The 18,839-nt window shown below is 44.0% G+C and overlaps 1 protein-coding gene across 1 annotated transcript in view; it reads right to left on the bottom strand.

The window, feature by feature from the left end:
• LOC121328870 (protocadherin Fat 4-like) overlaps nt 1–16,720 on the bottom strand; it is a 144,698-nt gene extending 127,978 nt beyond the window's left edge. Inside the window, exon 1 of the mRNA XM_041274000.1 lies at nt 11,310–16,720. Within this exon, the coding sequence (XP_041129934.1) occupies nt 11,310–16,418 (5,109 nt within the window). The 5' untranslated portion in view covers nt 16,419–16,720. The remainder of the gene's footprint in view (nt 1–11,309) is intronic.
• Between the last annotated feature and the right edge of the window lie 2,119 nt (nt 16,721–18,839).

Raw genomic sequence — 18,839 nt, forward strand, 5'->3', positions numbered from 1 at the left:
AAGCGCTGGTCTCCCCCTCAGTGCCAGAGGAGGAGGAATCACCTGGCAAAATATTGCTGTTGAAGAGAGGGGCAGAGGTGGCTTTCCATACAGCAGAGAAAAAGCAGCTGTATGAAATGTGTATTAAAAAACGTTATTAGGAAGGACCTGGGGGACACTAAGTGGAGAGCTCAGTTCAGTGTTCCTGATGATGAATCCACTGTCTGGAGAGTTATATCTAAACTACTCCTGCCCAAGCACTCTGGAGACCTGCAGTGGAGAGTGCTGCATGGAATTATAGCCACAAACCGATACTTGAACCGTGTGGAGCCGAGGGTCAGTGATCAGTGCCCTTTCTGCTCCGCAGTGGAGACAGTTTTCCACCTGTTTTCAGACTGCCCCCGGCTGCAGCCTTTTTTTAGTTTTTTAGAAAACCTGCTGGCTTCCTTGAGAGTTGTTTTTACAAAACAGCTCTTTGTTTTTAACATTAAATGTATTTTAAACAAAGAAACAAGTGCTCACTGGTCAACTTTGTAATGGGTCAGGAGAAATTGGCCATTTTAAAATCCTGAAAGAGCAAGATTTTAGCCAGTGGTTTTAGTAATGCTGTAAGTGATTTTAGAATCCTGATGGTCTCCAGGATTAAGATTGATTTTAATTATTATCAAATGGTGCAGGACTTGGACAGTTTTAAAGAGCGTTGGTGCATTGGAGATTGGGTGAGCGAGGAGGGAGAGATCATTGTGTTCCTATAAAGGTAAAAAAAAAAAAAAACCTTTAAAAGTGATCTGAATGGACCGTGATAGTGCTGCTATTGTTTTGAAATTGTTGCTTTGTGGCTAGATGTATTTTTTAGTATTTTTTTGGATATAAACACAGGATTTTAAAATTCAAAACTCTCTCTCTCTCTCTCTCTCTCTCTCTCTCTCTCTCTCTCTCTAATTAAAATATATAAACATGGTTGCAAGCTTTGGTCAAATGGTACGGGGAAAAAACAAAATAAAAAAGAATGTTTGATTATGCACAAAGTATTTCTATCTATCTACCTATCAATCTATTTATCTATCAATCTATCTATCTATCTGTAAACAAAGTATTCAAAGTATATGTTAAGAGTGAAGCAGGATAATAAATGTACATCTATACTTAATCGAGGGAAACTTTACAAACATATTCAATTGTTCTTTTTTTTTTGTACAGTAACTTCAAAGACCTACATCTTACCAAAAAAAAAGAAAAACATAATCTAAAAAGAGATCAAAGTAATGACTTAGCCAGACACTCACCTGCCTGTACTGCATTACACAATGACCTGTACTGCTTTACACAATGGCCTGTACTCCATTACACAATGACCTGTACTGCTTTACACAACGACCTGTACTGCATTACACAATGACCTGTACTGCTTTACACAATGACCTGTACTGCTTTACACAATGACCTGTACTGCATTACACAATGACCTGTACTGCTTTACACAATGGCCTGTACTGCATTACACAATGGCCTGTACTGCATTACACAATGACCTGTAGTGCATTACACAATGACCTGTACTGCTTTACGCAATGACCTGTACTGCTTTACACAACGGCCTGTACTGCTTTACACAATGACCTGTAGTGCATTACACAATGACCTGTACTGCATTACCTGTGATGTCACACGAGGCCCTGAATCCACACAGTATAATCCTCTGCAGCAGAGGCAGATGTGATGAGGAAACCCAATTAAGAAAATAATTGAGACACCCCCCCCCCCCATTCTCGCATTGATGTGTTACAGCGTGTTACAAAGCAAAAAGTTGCTTTTCCCTGCATTCAACAGCTTAAACAAATTACTCTCAGGGGACCTTTTATGACTAACAGATCCAGGAACTACTCTGAACTTTGCACTGAAAGTGTCCGTTTTGAAAACATTACGCGAAATTTGAGAACGTCACTGATTTTAGTCATAGTGTAGTTACTTTTAAAAACAGCTGAATGTGAAAAGAGTCGTTCTTTGTGTCTTATCATTTCAAACACTGGTGCAGGTAACTCTTTAAGATACAAGAACAGTACACTTTTTCATACAAATCTAACTCTCCTCTAACAACACACCCTTATTACAAAGCACAGGTACCCCAAGCACTGCAGCAAACTGCAGTCACATGGAGTGCTGCATTACTTACTAATCTGTTTTCCAGATGTGTTCAATTAGACAGCAAAACAGAAGAACAGCCAGCTCTTACGAGCCAGCCAATTAGAGTGGGTTTCTGCAAGGCAGCATTTACCAAGAGCCATAAACAATAAAACAACATACCTCAGAACAGAGCGCAGGGAATGTGAATATCCAAATGTTTCATTTTTATTATATTCTTTCCCAACAAACTTCTCATTATATAAAAAAATACATCTCGGATAATTATACAGTTCTGTAAACAAGCTGTCTTTGATCACCTATAATATAATGCTATGTGTTCAGTGTAATAAGCACACATTTTGATATGAAACTCCATGATAAACAAGAAGTCCTGTCACTGCACATACTCTTTTAAAATGATAGCTAGGCTACATGCCGAATAATGCTTGCTGTGGGGCTGGCCCTTCATTTATACATACGCATATTAAAAGTAGTGCTCAGACAAATTATCCAATTTGCAAGCTAATATTTTTTTTACATATTTCTTTACCCTGCAAAGTTACAGAACACCTTCAAATTTACAGAACACCCTGCAAAGTTACAGAACACACTGCGAAGTTACAGAACACCTTGTGAAGTTACAAAACACCCTGCAAAGTTACAGAACACCCTGCAAAGTTACAGAACACCCTGCAAAGTTACAGAACACCCTGCAAAGTTACAGAACACCCTGCAAAGTTACAGAACACCCTGCAAAGTTACAGAACACACTGCAAAGTTACAGAACACCCTGCAAAGTTACACCCTGCAAAGTTACACACTGCAAAGTTACTGAACACCCTGCAAAGTTACCCTGAACAGAACACACTGCAAAGTGCAAAGTTACAGAACACCCTGCAAAGTTACAGTTACAGAACACCATGCAAAGTTACAGAACACCCTGCAAAGTTACACACACTGCAAAGTTACAGAACACACTGCAAAGTTTACAAAGAAACACATTACAAAAAAGTTACAGAACACCCTGCAAAGTTACAGAACACACTGCAAAGTTACTGAACACCCTGCAAAGTTGCAAAGTTACAGCACACCCTGCAAAGTTACAGAACACACTGCGAAGTTACAGAACACCTTGTGAAGTGACAAAACACCCTGCAAAGTTACAGAACACCCTGCAGTTACAGAACACCCTGCAAAGTTACAGAACACACAAACTTACAGAACACCCTGCAAAGTTACAGAACACCCTGCAAAGTTACAGAACACCCTGCAAAGTTACAGAACACACTGCAAAGTTACAGAACACCCTGCAAAGTTACAGAACACACTGCAAAGTTACAGAACACCCACACTGCAAAGTTACAGAACACAAAGTTACAGAACACCCTGCAAAACACACCCTGCAAAGTTACAGAACACCCTGCAAAGTTACAGAACACCCTGCAAAGTTACAGTACACACTGCAAAGTTTACAAGAAACACATTATAAAAAAGTTAAAGAACACACTGCAAAGTTACAGAACACCCTACAAAGATACAAAACACCCTGCAAAGTTTACAAGAAATGTATTATGTTATCTTTTCTGTTTCCCGTGTTGTCTGTACACACATTGTTCGCTAGAGGAAACAAAAAATAAGTCTTTAGGGATGGCAGTGCATCTAGATCACGCTCCCTCTTGCAACAATGCAAAGAGGCAGTGTGGTCCAGTGGTTAAGGTCCAGAAGGTCAGTAGTTCAAATCCCACCGCTGCCACTGACTGACTTACTGTGTGACCCTGAGCAAGTCACTTAACCTTCTTGTGCTCTACCCTGCGAATGAGATGCTAAATCAATGTCTTATTGAAAGTGACTCTGCATATAATGTACAGCTCACAGCCTACCTCTGTAAAGCTACTCAATTAAAACAGAGCACCAGGCAAACTTTCCAAATTAAAGGTTGAAAAAAAAGGTTGCAGTGTGTGAATAAAACAATATCAAAACTTTCGGGAATATGATGAAAAAAAGTGGTACGATAAGGACAACCAGGATACAACAAATGCGGTTCTTGAACGCTACAACGAATACTGAGAGAAATAGAGCCTATTTGTGAATAGAGCCCATTGCATGTGACTGGATTGAACACTCTAAAGTTATTTCTATAATAAAATGAAATTAACTTTCTGTCTCTCAACATTAGCTCCCATGTAAAGTCTGTGTTCTTCTGCGGTGCAATGGTAACTATGCTAGATGTAGCCGCATTCATACTGAATTAGATCCAGTGCAGCAGTGACCATGTGTGCTGACCCTGAGTTGGATCTTTCTATTAACCACAGACATGCTCTCCAGATGTATGGTCAACAACACCATGAATCAGACACCAAGATGTTTTATTATCTTTTCTCCTTTATTATTATTTACAAGAACATGCCTCCTCTTCAATAAATGTCAAGTTAAATGGGGAAGCACAAGGTTTCTTTTATGTATTGATACAAGAACCCATTTGAACAAATAAGTATAAATCATCACTGCAGCAAAGAAAGTACAAGAACGTCCTACAATGTTAGCAACATGCGCTTCGACAAAACAAACTCCATTTAACGGCACTGTACTATTTATTAATAACACAATACGTAAACTGTACAAAAACAAATATAAAATATTTAAAAGCAGCAGAAACAATACCAAGAATTGTAGCAACATGCTGTGTAATAGTAATTCAACTTTATAAACTGAAAAAAACAACACCTTGTGCTGAGCCACCACTGAAAAGCATGAAAGTAAGTGAAAAGCATCAGGGATCTGTGGTTTGCTTCAGTATATAGTAGTGGGCATTAATACAGTGGTGTCTTGAGCTGAAAATAATGGCATTTAACTAAGGAATGGCAAGTTCAAATGCAGACATGCACATACGCACCCAGCACCCAACACGCACGCACCCAGCACCCAGCACGCACGCACCCAACACGCACACACCCAGCACCCAGCACGCACGCACAGCACCCAGCACGCACACACCCAACACGCACGCACCCGCACCCAACACGCACACACCCAGCACCCAGCACGCACACACCCAACACGCACACACCCAGCACCCAACACACACGCACCCAGCACCCAGCACGCACACACCCAACACGCACACACCCAGCACCCAGCACGCACACACCCAACACGCACACACCCAGCACCAAACACGCACACACCCAGCACCCAACACGCACAAACCCAGCACGCACACACCCAGCACCCAGCAAGCACGCACCCAACACACACACACCCAGCACCCAGCAAGCACACACCCAACACGCACACACCCAACACCCAGCAAGCACGCACCCAACACGTACACACCCAGCACCCTGCACTCACGCACCCAACACGCACACACCCAGCACCCAGCACGCACGCACCCAGCACACACACACCCAGCACCCAACACGCACACACCCAGCACGCAGCACGCACGCACCCAACACGCACACACCCAACACCCAACACGCACGCACCCAGCACCCAGCACGCACACACCCAGCACCCAACACGCACACACCCAACACCCAACACGCACGCACCCAGCACCCACACGCACACACCCAGCACGCACACACCCAGCACCCAACACGCACACACCCAGCACCCAGCACGCACGCACCCAACACACACACACCACGCACACAGCACCACCCCAGCACTCACACACCAACACCCACACACCCACGCACCCAGCACACTCACACTCACACACCCAGCACTCAACAACACCCAACACCCATCACACCCATTCACCCACACTCACACACACGCACACACCCAGCCCCAGCACGCACGCACCCAACACTCACACACCCAGCCACCCACGCACGCACATCACCCAACACGCACACACCCATCACCCAGCACTCACGGCACCCCAACACGCACACACCCATCACCCATCAACTCACGCACCCAACACTCACACACACCCATCACCCAGCACTCAACGCACCCAACACTGCACACACCCAGCACCCACACTCCGCACACACACCACACCACACACCACCCCCATGCACCCACGCACTCACCCAACACACACACCCCCAGCACCCAGCAAACACACTCACCCAACACGCACACACACCCGCACCCAGCACACACTCACCCAACACACTCACACAACCATTCACCCAGCAAGCCTCACCACAACAACACACACGCCACCCAGCACGCACACACCCAGCACCCAGCACGCACGCACCCAACACGCACACACCCAGCACCCAGCACACACTCACCCAACACGCACACACCCAGCACCCAGCACGCACGCACCCAACACGCACACACCCAGCACCCAGCACGCACGCACCCAACACGCACACACCCAGCACCCAGCACGCACGCACCCAACACGCACACACCCAGCACCCAGCACGCACGCACCCAGCAAGCACACACCCAGCACCCAGCACGCACGCACCCAACACGCACACACCCAGCACCCAGCACGCACGCACCCAACACGCACACACCCAGCACCCAGCACGCACGCACCCAGCACGCACACACCCAGCACCCAGCAAGCATGCACCCAGCACGCATGCACGCACCCATCCAGCACATCACGCACCCAGCAAGCAGGCACCCAGCACACGCACCCAGCAAGCACGCACCCAGCACACACACGCACCCCACACGCACACACCCAGCACCCAGCACGCACGCACCCAGCACGCACACACCCAGCACCCAGCAAGCACGCACCCAACAGCACACACCCAGCACCCAGCCACGCACCCAGCACGCACGCACCCAGCAAGCACGCACCCAGCACACACCCTGCACCCAGCACGCACACACCCAACACCCAGCACGCACGCACCCAGCACGCACACACCCAGCACCCAGCACGCACACACCCAACACGCACACACCCAGCACCCAGCACGCACGCACCCAGCACCCAGCACGCACACCCAACACGCACACACCCAGCACCCAGCACACACACACCCAGCACCCAGCACGCACACACCCAGCACCCAGCACGCACGCACCCAGCACGCACGCACCCAGCACCCAGCACGCACGCACCCAGCACGCACGCACCCACACCCAGCACGCACGCACCCAGCACCCAAGCACGCACCCAGCACACACACACCCCACACGCACACATCCAGCACCCAGCACGCACACACCCAGAATGCACACACCCAGCACCCAGCAAGCATGCACCCAGCACGCACATCACCGCATGCACCCACACCGTGGTGGGTCATTCACCCATCACAACGCAACACACCCCTCACACAGTTCCATCACCCCACGCACACACCCATGCTTTGGGTGCACCCCAGCAATCATGCGTCACCGTTGGGTTGAGGCTTGTCACTCACCCATCCACGTTCACACACCCGTCACCCATCAAGATCACGCACCACCCACTCCACAACCCAGCGGGGCATCATTTGGCACTTCCACCCCCACACACGCAACCCACACACCCACGCACCCATGCACGCTGTCACCCCCATGTCACCATCATTCGCACACATACACACAGCCAGCACCCAGCAAGCACGCACCCAGCAAGCACGAACCCAACACGCACACACCCAGCACCCGCACGCAGCACCCAGCAGCATGCACGCACCCACACAAGCACGCACCCAGCCAGCACCCACGCACCACGCACGCACGCACCCAGCACGCACGCACCCAGCACGCACGCACCCAGCATGCATGCAGCAGGCACGCACATGCACGCACGCACACACCCAGCACACACACACCCAGCACCCAGCACGCACGCACACACCCAGCACGCACGCACGCATGCCCAGCACCCAGCACGTACGCACCCAGCATGCAAGCAAGCACGCACACAGAACACACGCATGCAAACACCCAGCACGCACGCACCCAGCACGCACATAAGCACGCACCCACACAGCATGCACGCACCCATCACGCACTCACCCAGCCCGCATGCATACACGGACCCATCACGCACGCACCCAGCCCGCACGCACACACACAGACACGCATGCACGCACTCATGCACGCACGCACCCAGCCCACAGGCACGCATGCACACATGCACCCAGCACCCATGCAATCACGCATCCAACACGCACGCACGCACCCAGCACGCACGCACGCATCCAGCATGCACACAACCAGCACGGACACACCCAGCACGTACCCAGGACGCACACACCCAGCATACAAGCACCCACACACGCACCCAGCATGCACGTACCCAGCACGCATACATGCACTCTCATTTAAAGTGGTTCAGTTAGGATTTTTTAAAGATTCTAACCTCACTGCTTTGGTCTGTTGAGCCATGCCTGGGTGCAGTTCCATGGCCGACAGCCTAATCAGTAACTGACGAGGAACAAAGAAACACTAAGTCGGTACAGAACCCCTTTGCTGTTTCCAAGCAGCTTTATATATATAAAGTTGATTCTAAAGTGCTTGCTTGTGTTTTTTTGTTTCTTTCTACTGCAATACCCTCCATCCTCTAGTTGCAGACTAATAACGGATAGGACAAGTGTTTAGATGAAAACATGCAGGAATATGGTCAACACGCACTGTCCATGTGTGTAAATGATTTGATTTGATTTATTTTTTTGGAACTCGAAACTGGGATAACTCATGTTGTTTAAATATGACGATACTGTAAAGTTTAACTTGTATAAATATTTATGGGTTGCTACATTCTAGGAGGGCCCTTCTAATGACATTTTATTTCCCCAGGACTGCAATAAATCAGTGCCATCGATTTAAAAAAAAAAGCCTAAACATGTTTCCCAAGTTTACATTTTTGCATAGTTTGCATCAGACACAACCCTCTTCCCAGACAAACAAACACAATAAAAATCAGTTAGTATTTTAGATTGGGTTATTCCTAAAAATCTGCCCATAAACCTTTGAACCCACTGACTTCCCTGCTTGTTATGTAGACGCTCCTAGATCCTGCGCAGAGAATGAGAATCGGCACTCACAGAGGGGGGGTGGGGGGGGAGGGGGGGGGGGGGGGAGAGAGAGAGAGAGGGAGGGGGGGGGAGAGAGGGAGGGGAGAGGAGAGGGGAGAGGAGAGAGAGAGAGAGAGGGGGAGAGAGAGAGAGAGAGAGAGAAGAGAGAGAGAGGGAGAGAAAGGGAGAGAAGGGGGAGAGAGAGGGAGAGAGAGGAGACAGAGGAGAAAGAGAAAGACGTACACTGTGTTGAGCAATGATGGGACACCTTTATCTACTGTAGCCATCTGTATTCCACGTGTGCAAGCTCCCTCCAACACAGCAGTCCTACTAGAAACAAACTGACTCCCACTTCCTACAGTCTCTGTCATTAAAAGGGTCAAGCATTGCTTTAAACCTGTCACTGAAGGTGGCAAAAAAAAAAATCGTTTCATTTTAGATTTCCCTATTATTAATATGAAGTGTCAACTGTATGATGTTACAGGAACAGTTTAGCAATATATGCACTACTGAATTCTCCACCACACTGCACTGCAGGCCAAAATGTGAAGATAACCAATCACAAGGCTATCCGTGTGGATTCCACACCCTTAAACCACATAACTCCTCCAACCCAAACACCAAAGAAACGTTACTTTCTGCTTCTTGAAAAACTTTCCTAAGTAATGTCCTTGTGCAGCAGGCTCACAGGGGTTGAGGCTGTTTAAGATCACAACCCTTGAAACCTCACCAAACACACACCCTAACTATTCTGGCTGCAGGTTCAACAAAGGAAGCAAATAAATAACTTGTTGGGTTTAACTTGCATGATAATTTTAGAGATAAGAACAGCAGGAAAGTAATTCCAGAATTATAGAATGATTGTATTTCTATGTTTGCTGGTGTGTGTTCCTGTGCTGCACACATGAATTGACAGATTTTTAATGTGTGAAAGATACAGATGATAGGTTTGGGCATGTTTAAATCTCTTTTGTATGGAACCCTACTGATAAACACCGAGATATTCTGAAGAAATGTAGAACTTCAAGAATGACTTCAAAAAGTTTTCTCCTCCAGCAATGTATTTATTATGTCTTGAATTACCTAAAAATACCTAAAAGGTTGTAAAAGTGTCCAATTCAATTCAAATTTTTAAAGCCTTTATGCTCACTTCAATGTTGACAACTTGATACTGTGAAACAGACTTCTCAGAGAAAAGCAAATTAATATTATTTATGCTCGGAAAAAATATACTTTTAACAAACAAAACATCCAACCTATAATAACATTACATTTTAGCTTCCAACTGAATTTTTTTGCAACATTTGTTTTTGATTGAAGGAGTGGTTTTGACTCTCAGCCACCCAAACTAGGTGTAGGATTTCAATGTTCAAGTTCAGAGAAATCATTTTATACCCACAAGGGAAAATGAAAAAGAGGCTGAAGAGGTGCATTCTATAATGGATTTGGAAATGTTTCAGCATTGAAGTGTTTAAAGGAAAAGCTTAAATCTTAAAAGGTAACTCAATTTTATGGTCACTGATCCCCTGTAGAGCCACACCAGCGGACAGGAGATGACCGAATAACTGTTCAAAGGCTTTACGTAGAGGTTTTCTCTACTCTACTGTTCTCTACTTTTCATATTATAGTAGCTTTTTATCAGCCATTCTCTTATGCATTTTGCTTAACTGCCATCATAACATTCCATGAATGTTACAAATTACTCACATACACAATTTACTAAGTTTAATTAAAAAAACAAAAAAAAACAACAGGTTGGGGTTTTAAGCACAGAACTATGCGCTCACGGTCAGCACAGCATCCTTTTTCTCAGCCACAGAATTCACTGACAGATACATATAAATAAAACAGTGCTGAAGTGCTGCCAAGGCCCAGTTCACTTACCCTATTACACAAAAATCTCAGCTCCTGAAGGAGGTGGTGTGGGGAGTCGTCCTGTACAAGGCCCGTTCAGACAACAATGTATCGTATTTTACTGCTTGCTTGGTTACAGAAATCAATTCATTAGAATTAACTCCTGAGCCAGTATTTTTTTTTTGTTTTGTTTTCTTTTAGAATTGGAATTCATTTTAAGAATGTTTTGAGGAATTAACTAGTTTTCTATTTATGAACCTGTTATGCTTCAAATTGGCTTCTTTAAGAACAGCCTAGAGCAGTTTCATAACCCTTATTGTAATCAACATATTCTAGCATCTTATGTGATGTTTTGGGGCCAAATTGTTGTAATAATATTTAATAAATCATTTAGAAATCACATACCTCGGCTCTCTGCGTCTTGGGCAAGCTTGCATCTTTCTCCATAGCATACACATCCACAAGGTACAGGTTGGAGCCTCTCTCTCTGTCCAGGACAGCAGCAGTTTGGATGATACCACTATGGCGTCCAATGGTGAAAAGCCGGCCAACAGGTTTTCCATCACAGCGCACTGACACTATGAAAAATCCCACTAAGGCTTCAGAGCCTGTGGGACATGAGGCATCCAGTGAAATGACATTGGTCCCCACTGGCTCCCCTTCTCGAACAACAGTTATGTATTTTTGCTGTGAAAAGACTGGCCCGTCAGAGCCCTTTAGGATAACGGTCAACTCTGTGCTTGATGTTCTCTTTTCTATCCCAAGGTCAGTGGCTGACACAATGAGACTGTATATTAGTTTAGAAGGTACTAGGGAAGAAGCAACCCTGATGTCTCCACTATAGCGGTCCATTATAAAAGTGTTGGGATCCCCACTCACCAGTTCATATTCAACCTCTCCATTAGCTCCTTCGTCCGGGTCGAAAGCCACGACTGTGGTCAGGATTGAGCCAATCATAACAGTTGGTTCAGCAACAAGTGCATTTTGGGAAATAAATGTTGGAACGTTATCATTCTGATCTGTTACCCAGATAGTCACATTCTTTAAGGCATAGCGTCTAAATTCTACAGGAACAGCCAGATCAGTGGCTTTGATAGTCAATTCAAAGAGATTGGTAAATTCACGATCAATTTCTGCACTTGTATATATTGTTCCACTTGCAGAATCTACAGCAAAATGGTTTCCCCTTGGTGTTTGTTGCAGAATAGAATATTCCAGCTGGCCATTAATGTCTGCATCGGTATCACGAGCAGTCACAGTCATTATTGAGATACCAACAGGCATGTTTTCAGTAATGGTTTTAAAAATATCACCAGGAGAGAAACTTGGAGGATTGTCATTAAAATCTCTGACGTGTATAATTACTGGCATTGATGAGGACCTTGGGGGTCTCCCATTGTCCTTTGCTGTTATGTTAAGTTTATAGAGAGGCTGTGTTTCAAAATCCAACTTTTTTGCAAGGAAAATGCTCCCGGTGTTGGGGCTGATGCTGAATGTCCCGTGGTTGTTCGTTGCTGTGATGCTGTAAATTATTTCAGCGTTATCACCTGAATCGGAATCAGTTGCAGTCACAGATGCTACTAGTTCTCCTATTCTCATATTCTCCAAGACATCCACAATCAAAGCAGACTTGGGGAACGAAGGGGAATTGTCATTTTCATCGAGCACGTTGATGCTTAAAATACAAGATGAAGAAAGTGCTGTACTTCCAGAATCCACAGCTGAAATTGTCAGGGAGTAAGATGCAGTATTTTCATGGTCAAGCTTTCCTACCAGTGTTACTTGCCCTGTGCCGCTGTCCATTGCAAACTGGTTCTCCTCATTTCCTTCACTGATATAGTAGCTGACCAACCCATTTTTACTGTCATCAACATCTGAGGCAGAGACTCTCAGGACCTGCATCATATTGTGGGCTAATTCTGATATGGTTGCTTGATACATGTCTTTGGTAAATTTGGGTGGATTGTCATTAATATCTCTGATATAAATCTGGACTTTAGCCTGATCTTTTAGTGGTTTGGGTAATCCTTGATCTGAAGACACAACTGTAAAGCTGAACACAGCAGCTCCTATCTGCCTCATTAGCATTTCTCTGTCAAACTGTTGGGTGCTCGTTAATTCCCCAGTAATGGTGTTTATCTCAAAATGTTGCTGTGGTGTTTCAAAGGCATACCTTACTTCACCATTAGGTCCAAAATCTCTGTCCTCAGCATAGACCCTTCCAACCAGTGACCCTCCCTTTTGTTCTTCCTCAAAATCAAATACATAGTTTGTACTGTTAAACAGGGGGCGGTTGTCATTCACGTCTTCTAAGAGCACAGTTACATTGACAGTAGCACTGAGTGGCTCCACGGCTCTGTCTGCTGCAACCACAAGCAAACTGTATCTGTCCTGGGCTTCCCTATCTAAGTCTGCTTTAATGTACAACTGCCCGTCTGGAAAAATGCCAAATGTACTTATTACATTTCCTCCAAGGATATCATATGTAATCTCTCCATTTAAACCAAAGTCTTTGTCAGAGGCTTGTACTTTACAGAATCTAGTATTCACTGGCTCCGATTCCAAAATGGTGACTTCATATGAAAGCTGATCAAAGACGGGCGGGTTGTCATTTACATCGTGCACATGAACAGCGACGAGCAGGCTGGACGTGCGCTGAGGGACGCCCATGTCAGACGCTGTAACCTCAATTTGATATGAACTTGTAGTTATTTCAAGCGGTCCAGTTAAACTTATCTGTCCATGTGTTTCATTAATCTGGAAAAGTGATTTTGGATTTTGTTTAAGGCTGTAAAGTACCATACCATTTGGGCCTTCATCAGGATCAACAGCTTTAGCTTGAAGTATGGTGTGTCCTGCTCCCCAGTTTTCAACTGCATTGACATGTTCCACAGCGTGAGGGAAGCGTGGTGCGTTATCATTCAAATCCTTCACAGTAATGTTGACAGTAGTTTCTCCAGTCACTTCTCCACCTCTCGCAATTACCTTTAGCTGATAAAATGCTTGTTCTTCTCTATCTATAGGGCTAGTTGCACTGATTTGACCGGTGGCCCTGTTCACTGTAAACACGCCTCTTCGGTCCCCTGATGTGATTAAGTAAGAAATGTTAGTGTTCAGGTCAAGTGTGGAAGCAGAAACAGTGCCAATAGTGGAGCCCAGTCCAACATTTTCAAAGATAACAAAACTGTAGGCACTCTGTCTGAAGGAAGGTGGGTTGTCCTGTGTATCAATGACAGTAATTGTGACTACTGCCTGGCTTTGTGAGCGAAGGTTCTCACTGTCAGCTGCAGCCACTTGCAGCTGGTATGCTGTTTTCTCTTCTCTGTCAAGTGAAACTCTAGTAGAGATCACACCAGTGTTACTTTGTATCTGGAATTTGAAAGTGTCCCCTGCTGTGATCACATATCTAACAGTCCCATTCTTCCCCAGGTCAGGGTCTGTTGCTGTGACGGTGGTGACATAGGAGCCAGGTGGTTCATTTTCCTTAATGTTCGCAAAATAGTGGACTGGGTAGAAAACAGGTCTATTATCATTGATATCTTTTAAAGTGATGTTCACTTTAGTTAGTGAGGAAAGAGGAGGGGTGCCCAAATCTGTTGCTTGGATGAATAGCAGGTACGTCTCTTTCTCTTCTCTATCTAATTCTGCTGCTGTTGTTAATCTCCCAGAAACTGGATCCAGACGGAAACGATTCCGAAACTGGGCTGGAGTTTCAGCATCCAAAGAAAATCGCACAGTGCCGTTCAATCCTAAATCATTGTCTGTAGCTGACAGCACTAATATTTCACTGCCTGGAGGTGAATTTTCTATTATGGAGACATGGTACAAACTTTGTGTAAAAGTAGGAACCTGGTCATTTACATCAGTTATGCTTACTATGAGCTTAGTGTAGGAGATTTTGGGCTGGACACCTTGATCTTTGGCACTGATGTTTAGTTCAATTTCAGATGCAATCTCTCTGTCCAATGAGCCAGCACTAGTCACCAAACCACTGTTTTCACTGACGGCAAACCACCCCAAGCTGTTTCCAGACACTATAGTGTAGTGCAGGTTGGCATTTTGCCCAGAGTCACCATCTGTTGCTGAAACACCTTTAATGTAGCTGCCTTTGGGTACATCTTCACTGATGTTAACTTTGTACAAACTCTCTTGGAAAATAGGAGGATGATCATTAATGTCATTTACAAATATAACCAAACTAGCGAAGGAAGACCTTGCCACGGGGGAGCCATTGTCTGACACTGACACAGTCAGGTTGTAGGAAGAAATGCGTTCTCTGTCCAAAACACTGGCCACTCTAATTAAACTTAAATTTGGAACAGGGGAGGTGTGAACCTCAAAGTGTCTTTGTTCATTCCCACCTAGAATTGAAACTGAAATGTTCCCATTAGCAGAAGAGGAGTCTGAATCTGAGACTGTCAACAGGGCCACTACAGTGCCAATCTGAGCATTTTCATCTACTGAAGCAACTTTGGAAGTAGTTGGGAAATATCTGAACTTAATCACTGGGTCATTATCATTAACATCCAATAGTTTAATGGTTGCCTCTGCCCTACCTGAAAGGGGAGGTACTCCATTGTCCACAGCATGAATTGTTAACGAGTATTGCTTTTTGCTTTCGTAATCCAACGTGTCCTTTATTGTAATGGTGCCTGCTTTAGGGTCAATTTGAAAAGGTGTCCCCTCATTCAAGTAATACCTGACATCCCCATTCGCTCCTTCGTCCTGGTCTTTTGCCGTTAACTGCAGAATGCTAGATCCAACTGCTGCATCTTCAAAAACACTTGTTTGATAATGATTTTCATTAAAAACAGGCGGGTTGTCATTGATATCTTGAATAGTCACATTTACTTGCAAGAACCCGTATTTTTTAGGCGTTCCTTTATCCTCCACTTTAATCAACAGCTGGTAAAACGGAGTTGATTCTCTATCCAGACCGCCGGTTGAAACCAAATGCAAAAAAGCCCCTTCCCCACTTGGATTGACTGTAATATCCAAACGGAATTTCTCGCCTTCGTTGCCCTTCACTATTTGGTAAGTTGAATGATCTACTCCATTGCTTCCGATATCCGAATCCGTGGCAGTGTCCAGTATAACTTGCCTGCCACTGCTGGCATCTTCTTTGAAAGACACTACAATAGACGGATCAGGAAACACGGGAGCGTTGTCATTAATATCCACTACCACGATCCTTACCTCTGTCGGATATGTAGGTTGACTAGACAGGACCACCAGGTTAATTACATCACTTTGCAAAAGTTCTCTGTCAATAACTGATGTGGTATAAATGTCACCTGTTGTCCCGTTGATGGCAAATATTTGATGGTGTTCACTAAATCTGTAAGTAAAACTCGGTCTGGTTAGTATAGTGCCCACACTGGTGCCAATAGTCTGTTGTTCCAGCACCTGAAACTCTTGACGAAGTTGATTAGATGCAGCATTTTTCCAGCCCAAAGTCCAAAATATTAACAGCACCATGTACACATTGTGAAAACGTCTACCCGAGAGCGCCATGGTAAAAGTCCCAGTCCGCTTTTCCAAGACAACGTTCTTTACCACAATTCATGAACTTTGTTCAATTATATCCAGCAAGTCATACTGTTAATATTGGCGCAACAGTCTTTATTACGTGATGTGTAAAATACAATAGCCAGCTTGTTTCGTTTTATTTTACAACGACATCTGTCCCTCGACTCCAGGAATAGATTTGAAATGCAAGTACAGTATGGTCTGTCAGCATACTTCGGTCTGCCTCCAGGTCGAACAAAAAAAAAACACTATATTCCAAAAAAAAATCATCAGATAGTATGCCAGATATATCCTCTACGTGTCAGCTTTAAAAAAAAAAAAAAAAAAAAAAAAAAATCTAAAAACAAACCATACAATGTTCCTCAGACAGTTTGCTGGACTTGAAATGTATTACTTAGGAACACTCCTTTTGTTTTGAAATACACGAAAACGGCACTTGGGTATCATGTACTGTTCATTTTATTTTTATTTTAAAACAGTCCTGAAAAAAAAAAAAAAAAAAAAGAAAAGAAAAAAAAAAATAGTATCCCGGTTGAGTGTAGTTACGCTTGCAACTGCCCGAAGCAGCAGCTGTCAAGTTATCCCAGCTTCTGAGTGGGTCGCTCTGTGCGAGGGTATAACGGAGCAGATACTTCTCACCCAGGCAAAGCTTTGCAGCAACTCAGCTGAACAATGCTCAGGTTTGCAAAGTCCCCCAACAGGCACGTTATTGGTTAGTTTGACACGTCCCCGCCCACTTGATGCACATTCCTCGCTCCAAAAGCCTCGCTTCTTTCTGTGAATTGATGCTTCCAATGCCAATCACAAAAAGTGACAAGGCACTTAGTAAGCTGGGAGGAGTGATGTCGGGCTCGGGACTGTTAGCTGTTATAATAACGAGTCAAGGGGATGAGGACTCGGCTTGTCTTGGAATGTGCAAAGTCCAAGTGTAATGTGAAGAGTTTCAGAGCAGAACACTGCTAGCAGGGTGCAGAAATTAGCTGTTGTTTTAAAATAAGATTTTGTTTGGGATTTTATGTGCCAGCGTGAAATGAGTATGTTATTTATTTTTTCTTCTGACAAGTCTGCATGAATCCATTGAGGCACAAGCGTGTAGTGTGTGTGTGTGTGTGTGTGTGTGTGTGTGTGTGTGTGTGTGTGTGTGTGTGTGTGTGTGTGTGTGTGTGTGTGTGTTAGTTATTTGTATTTCACTGATTAGGTTACCCTTTACAAAAGACAGCACTTGATTCAACATTGTAATTATTTTAGAAATTCGCAGTTCTTTACATTCTGTGTAAAAACTTTCTGATTACAGATACATCGAATGCTGTTATTTAAATTATGTCATGACAAATACTTTTGGGTGTAGAAGATACATTTATTGTTTTTATCTTGGTTGAAGTAATAGCCATTCAGATTTATACTTTTTTTTTTTTTTTTTTTTTTTTAAACCAATGATACAAATAAATTATACACCAGAAGCATATGTAAACGATTCCCCATTTCAAACCAACCTTATTACTAATGCAGTTAATAAAATGGTATACGGGGATTGCGCATTGCAGTGTAATTTATAGGTAAACATTGTCCTCTTGTGGTAGATTGTGAGAAAACTATTGATTATTTAACCACATCGTTTTGCCTATCCTTTATTCACTTGATGATTTATAATATTGAAAACAGACAACTATTGTATAACAAAACACGTTCCATTGAACTATACTGTATAGTAAAAAAGAAAGAAAAGAAAAACTCGAGTTACACTGGTGTTTGAATAAAAACACCATTTTGCATTGTCCTATTGAATAAACTAATATTGCTTCATCAAGTCGAATGAAACATGCTGAAGAATGTTTCGTTAACATATCGAATTGCATTCGGCTTTGTAGTTTTCCATATACGGACGCATATAAAAACAACTGGCATTTCAAAATCTAACATGAAATACTGTACTACTGTTACGGCTTCTGGTAGACTTTGGCAATCTCATTTTGTAGTTTTTTTGATTACATGATGTTAATGAAAGATCTAAATTATATTCAGATAGATTATTTTTAAAACGATATGAACATAATTTCATATCCAAGACTAGAATTATTTTGTCCACAGCTGTATTAGCTCCTCCTGGTGGTACGTATTAGCCCCACCTGGTGGTAAATTGTATTTTTGCACCGAGACTAGACAAGGTTGTAACGGAATGTACTTGGATGTCTTTTTTTTTTTTTTTGAAAGCCAAAAAATAGCTTCTAATTTAAAATAAATACATAAACTAGAACAACTTGATTAGTATAATTTATGTTCTTTTGAAACACACTGATGGTGTGTTTGTTGTTGTACTGTTATCATAGATTTGAGTAATTGCTGGTGAACCCATCTTGCTTATGCAACTAACATAAAGTCATGTTAATGATTTCATATCAAGCTTTC

Source organism: Polyodon spathula, chromosome 2 (assembly GCF_017654505.1).
Source record: "Polyodon spathula isolate WHYD16114869_AA chromosome 2, ASM1765450v1, whole genome shotgun sequence".
Taxonomy (NCBI): Eukaryota; Metazoa; Chordata; class Actinopteri; order Acipenseriformes; family Polyodontidae; genus Polyodon; species Polyodon spathula.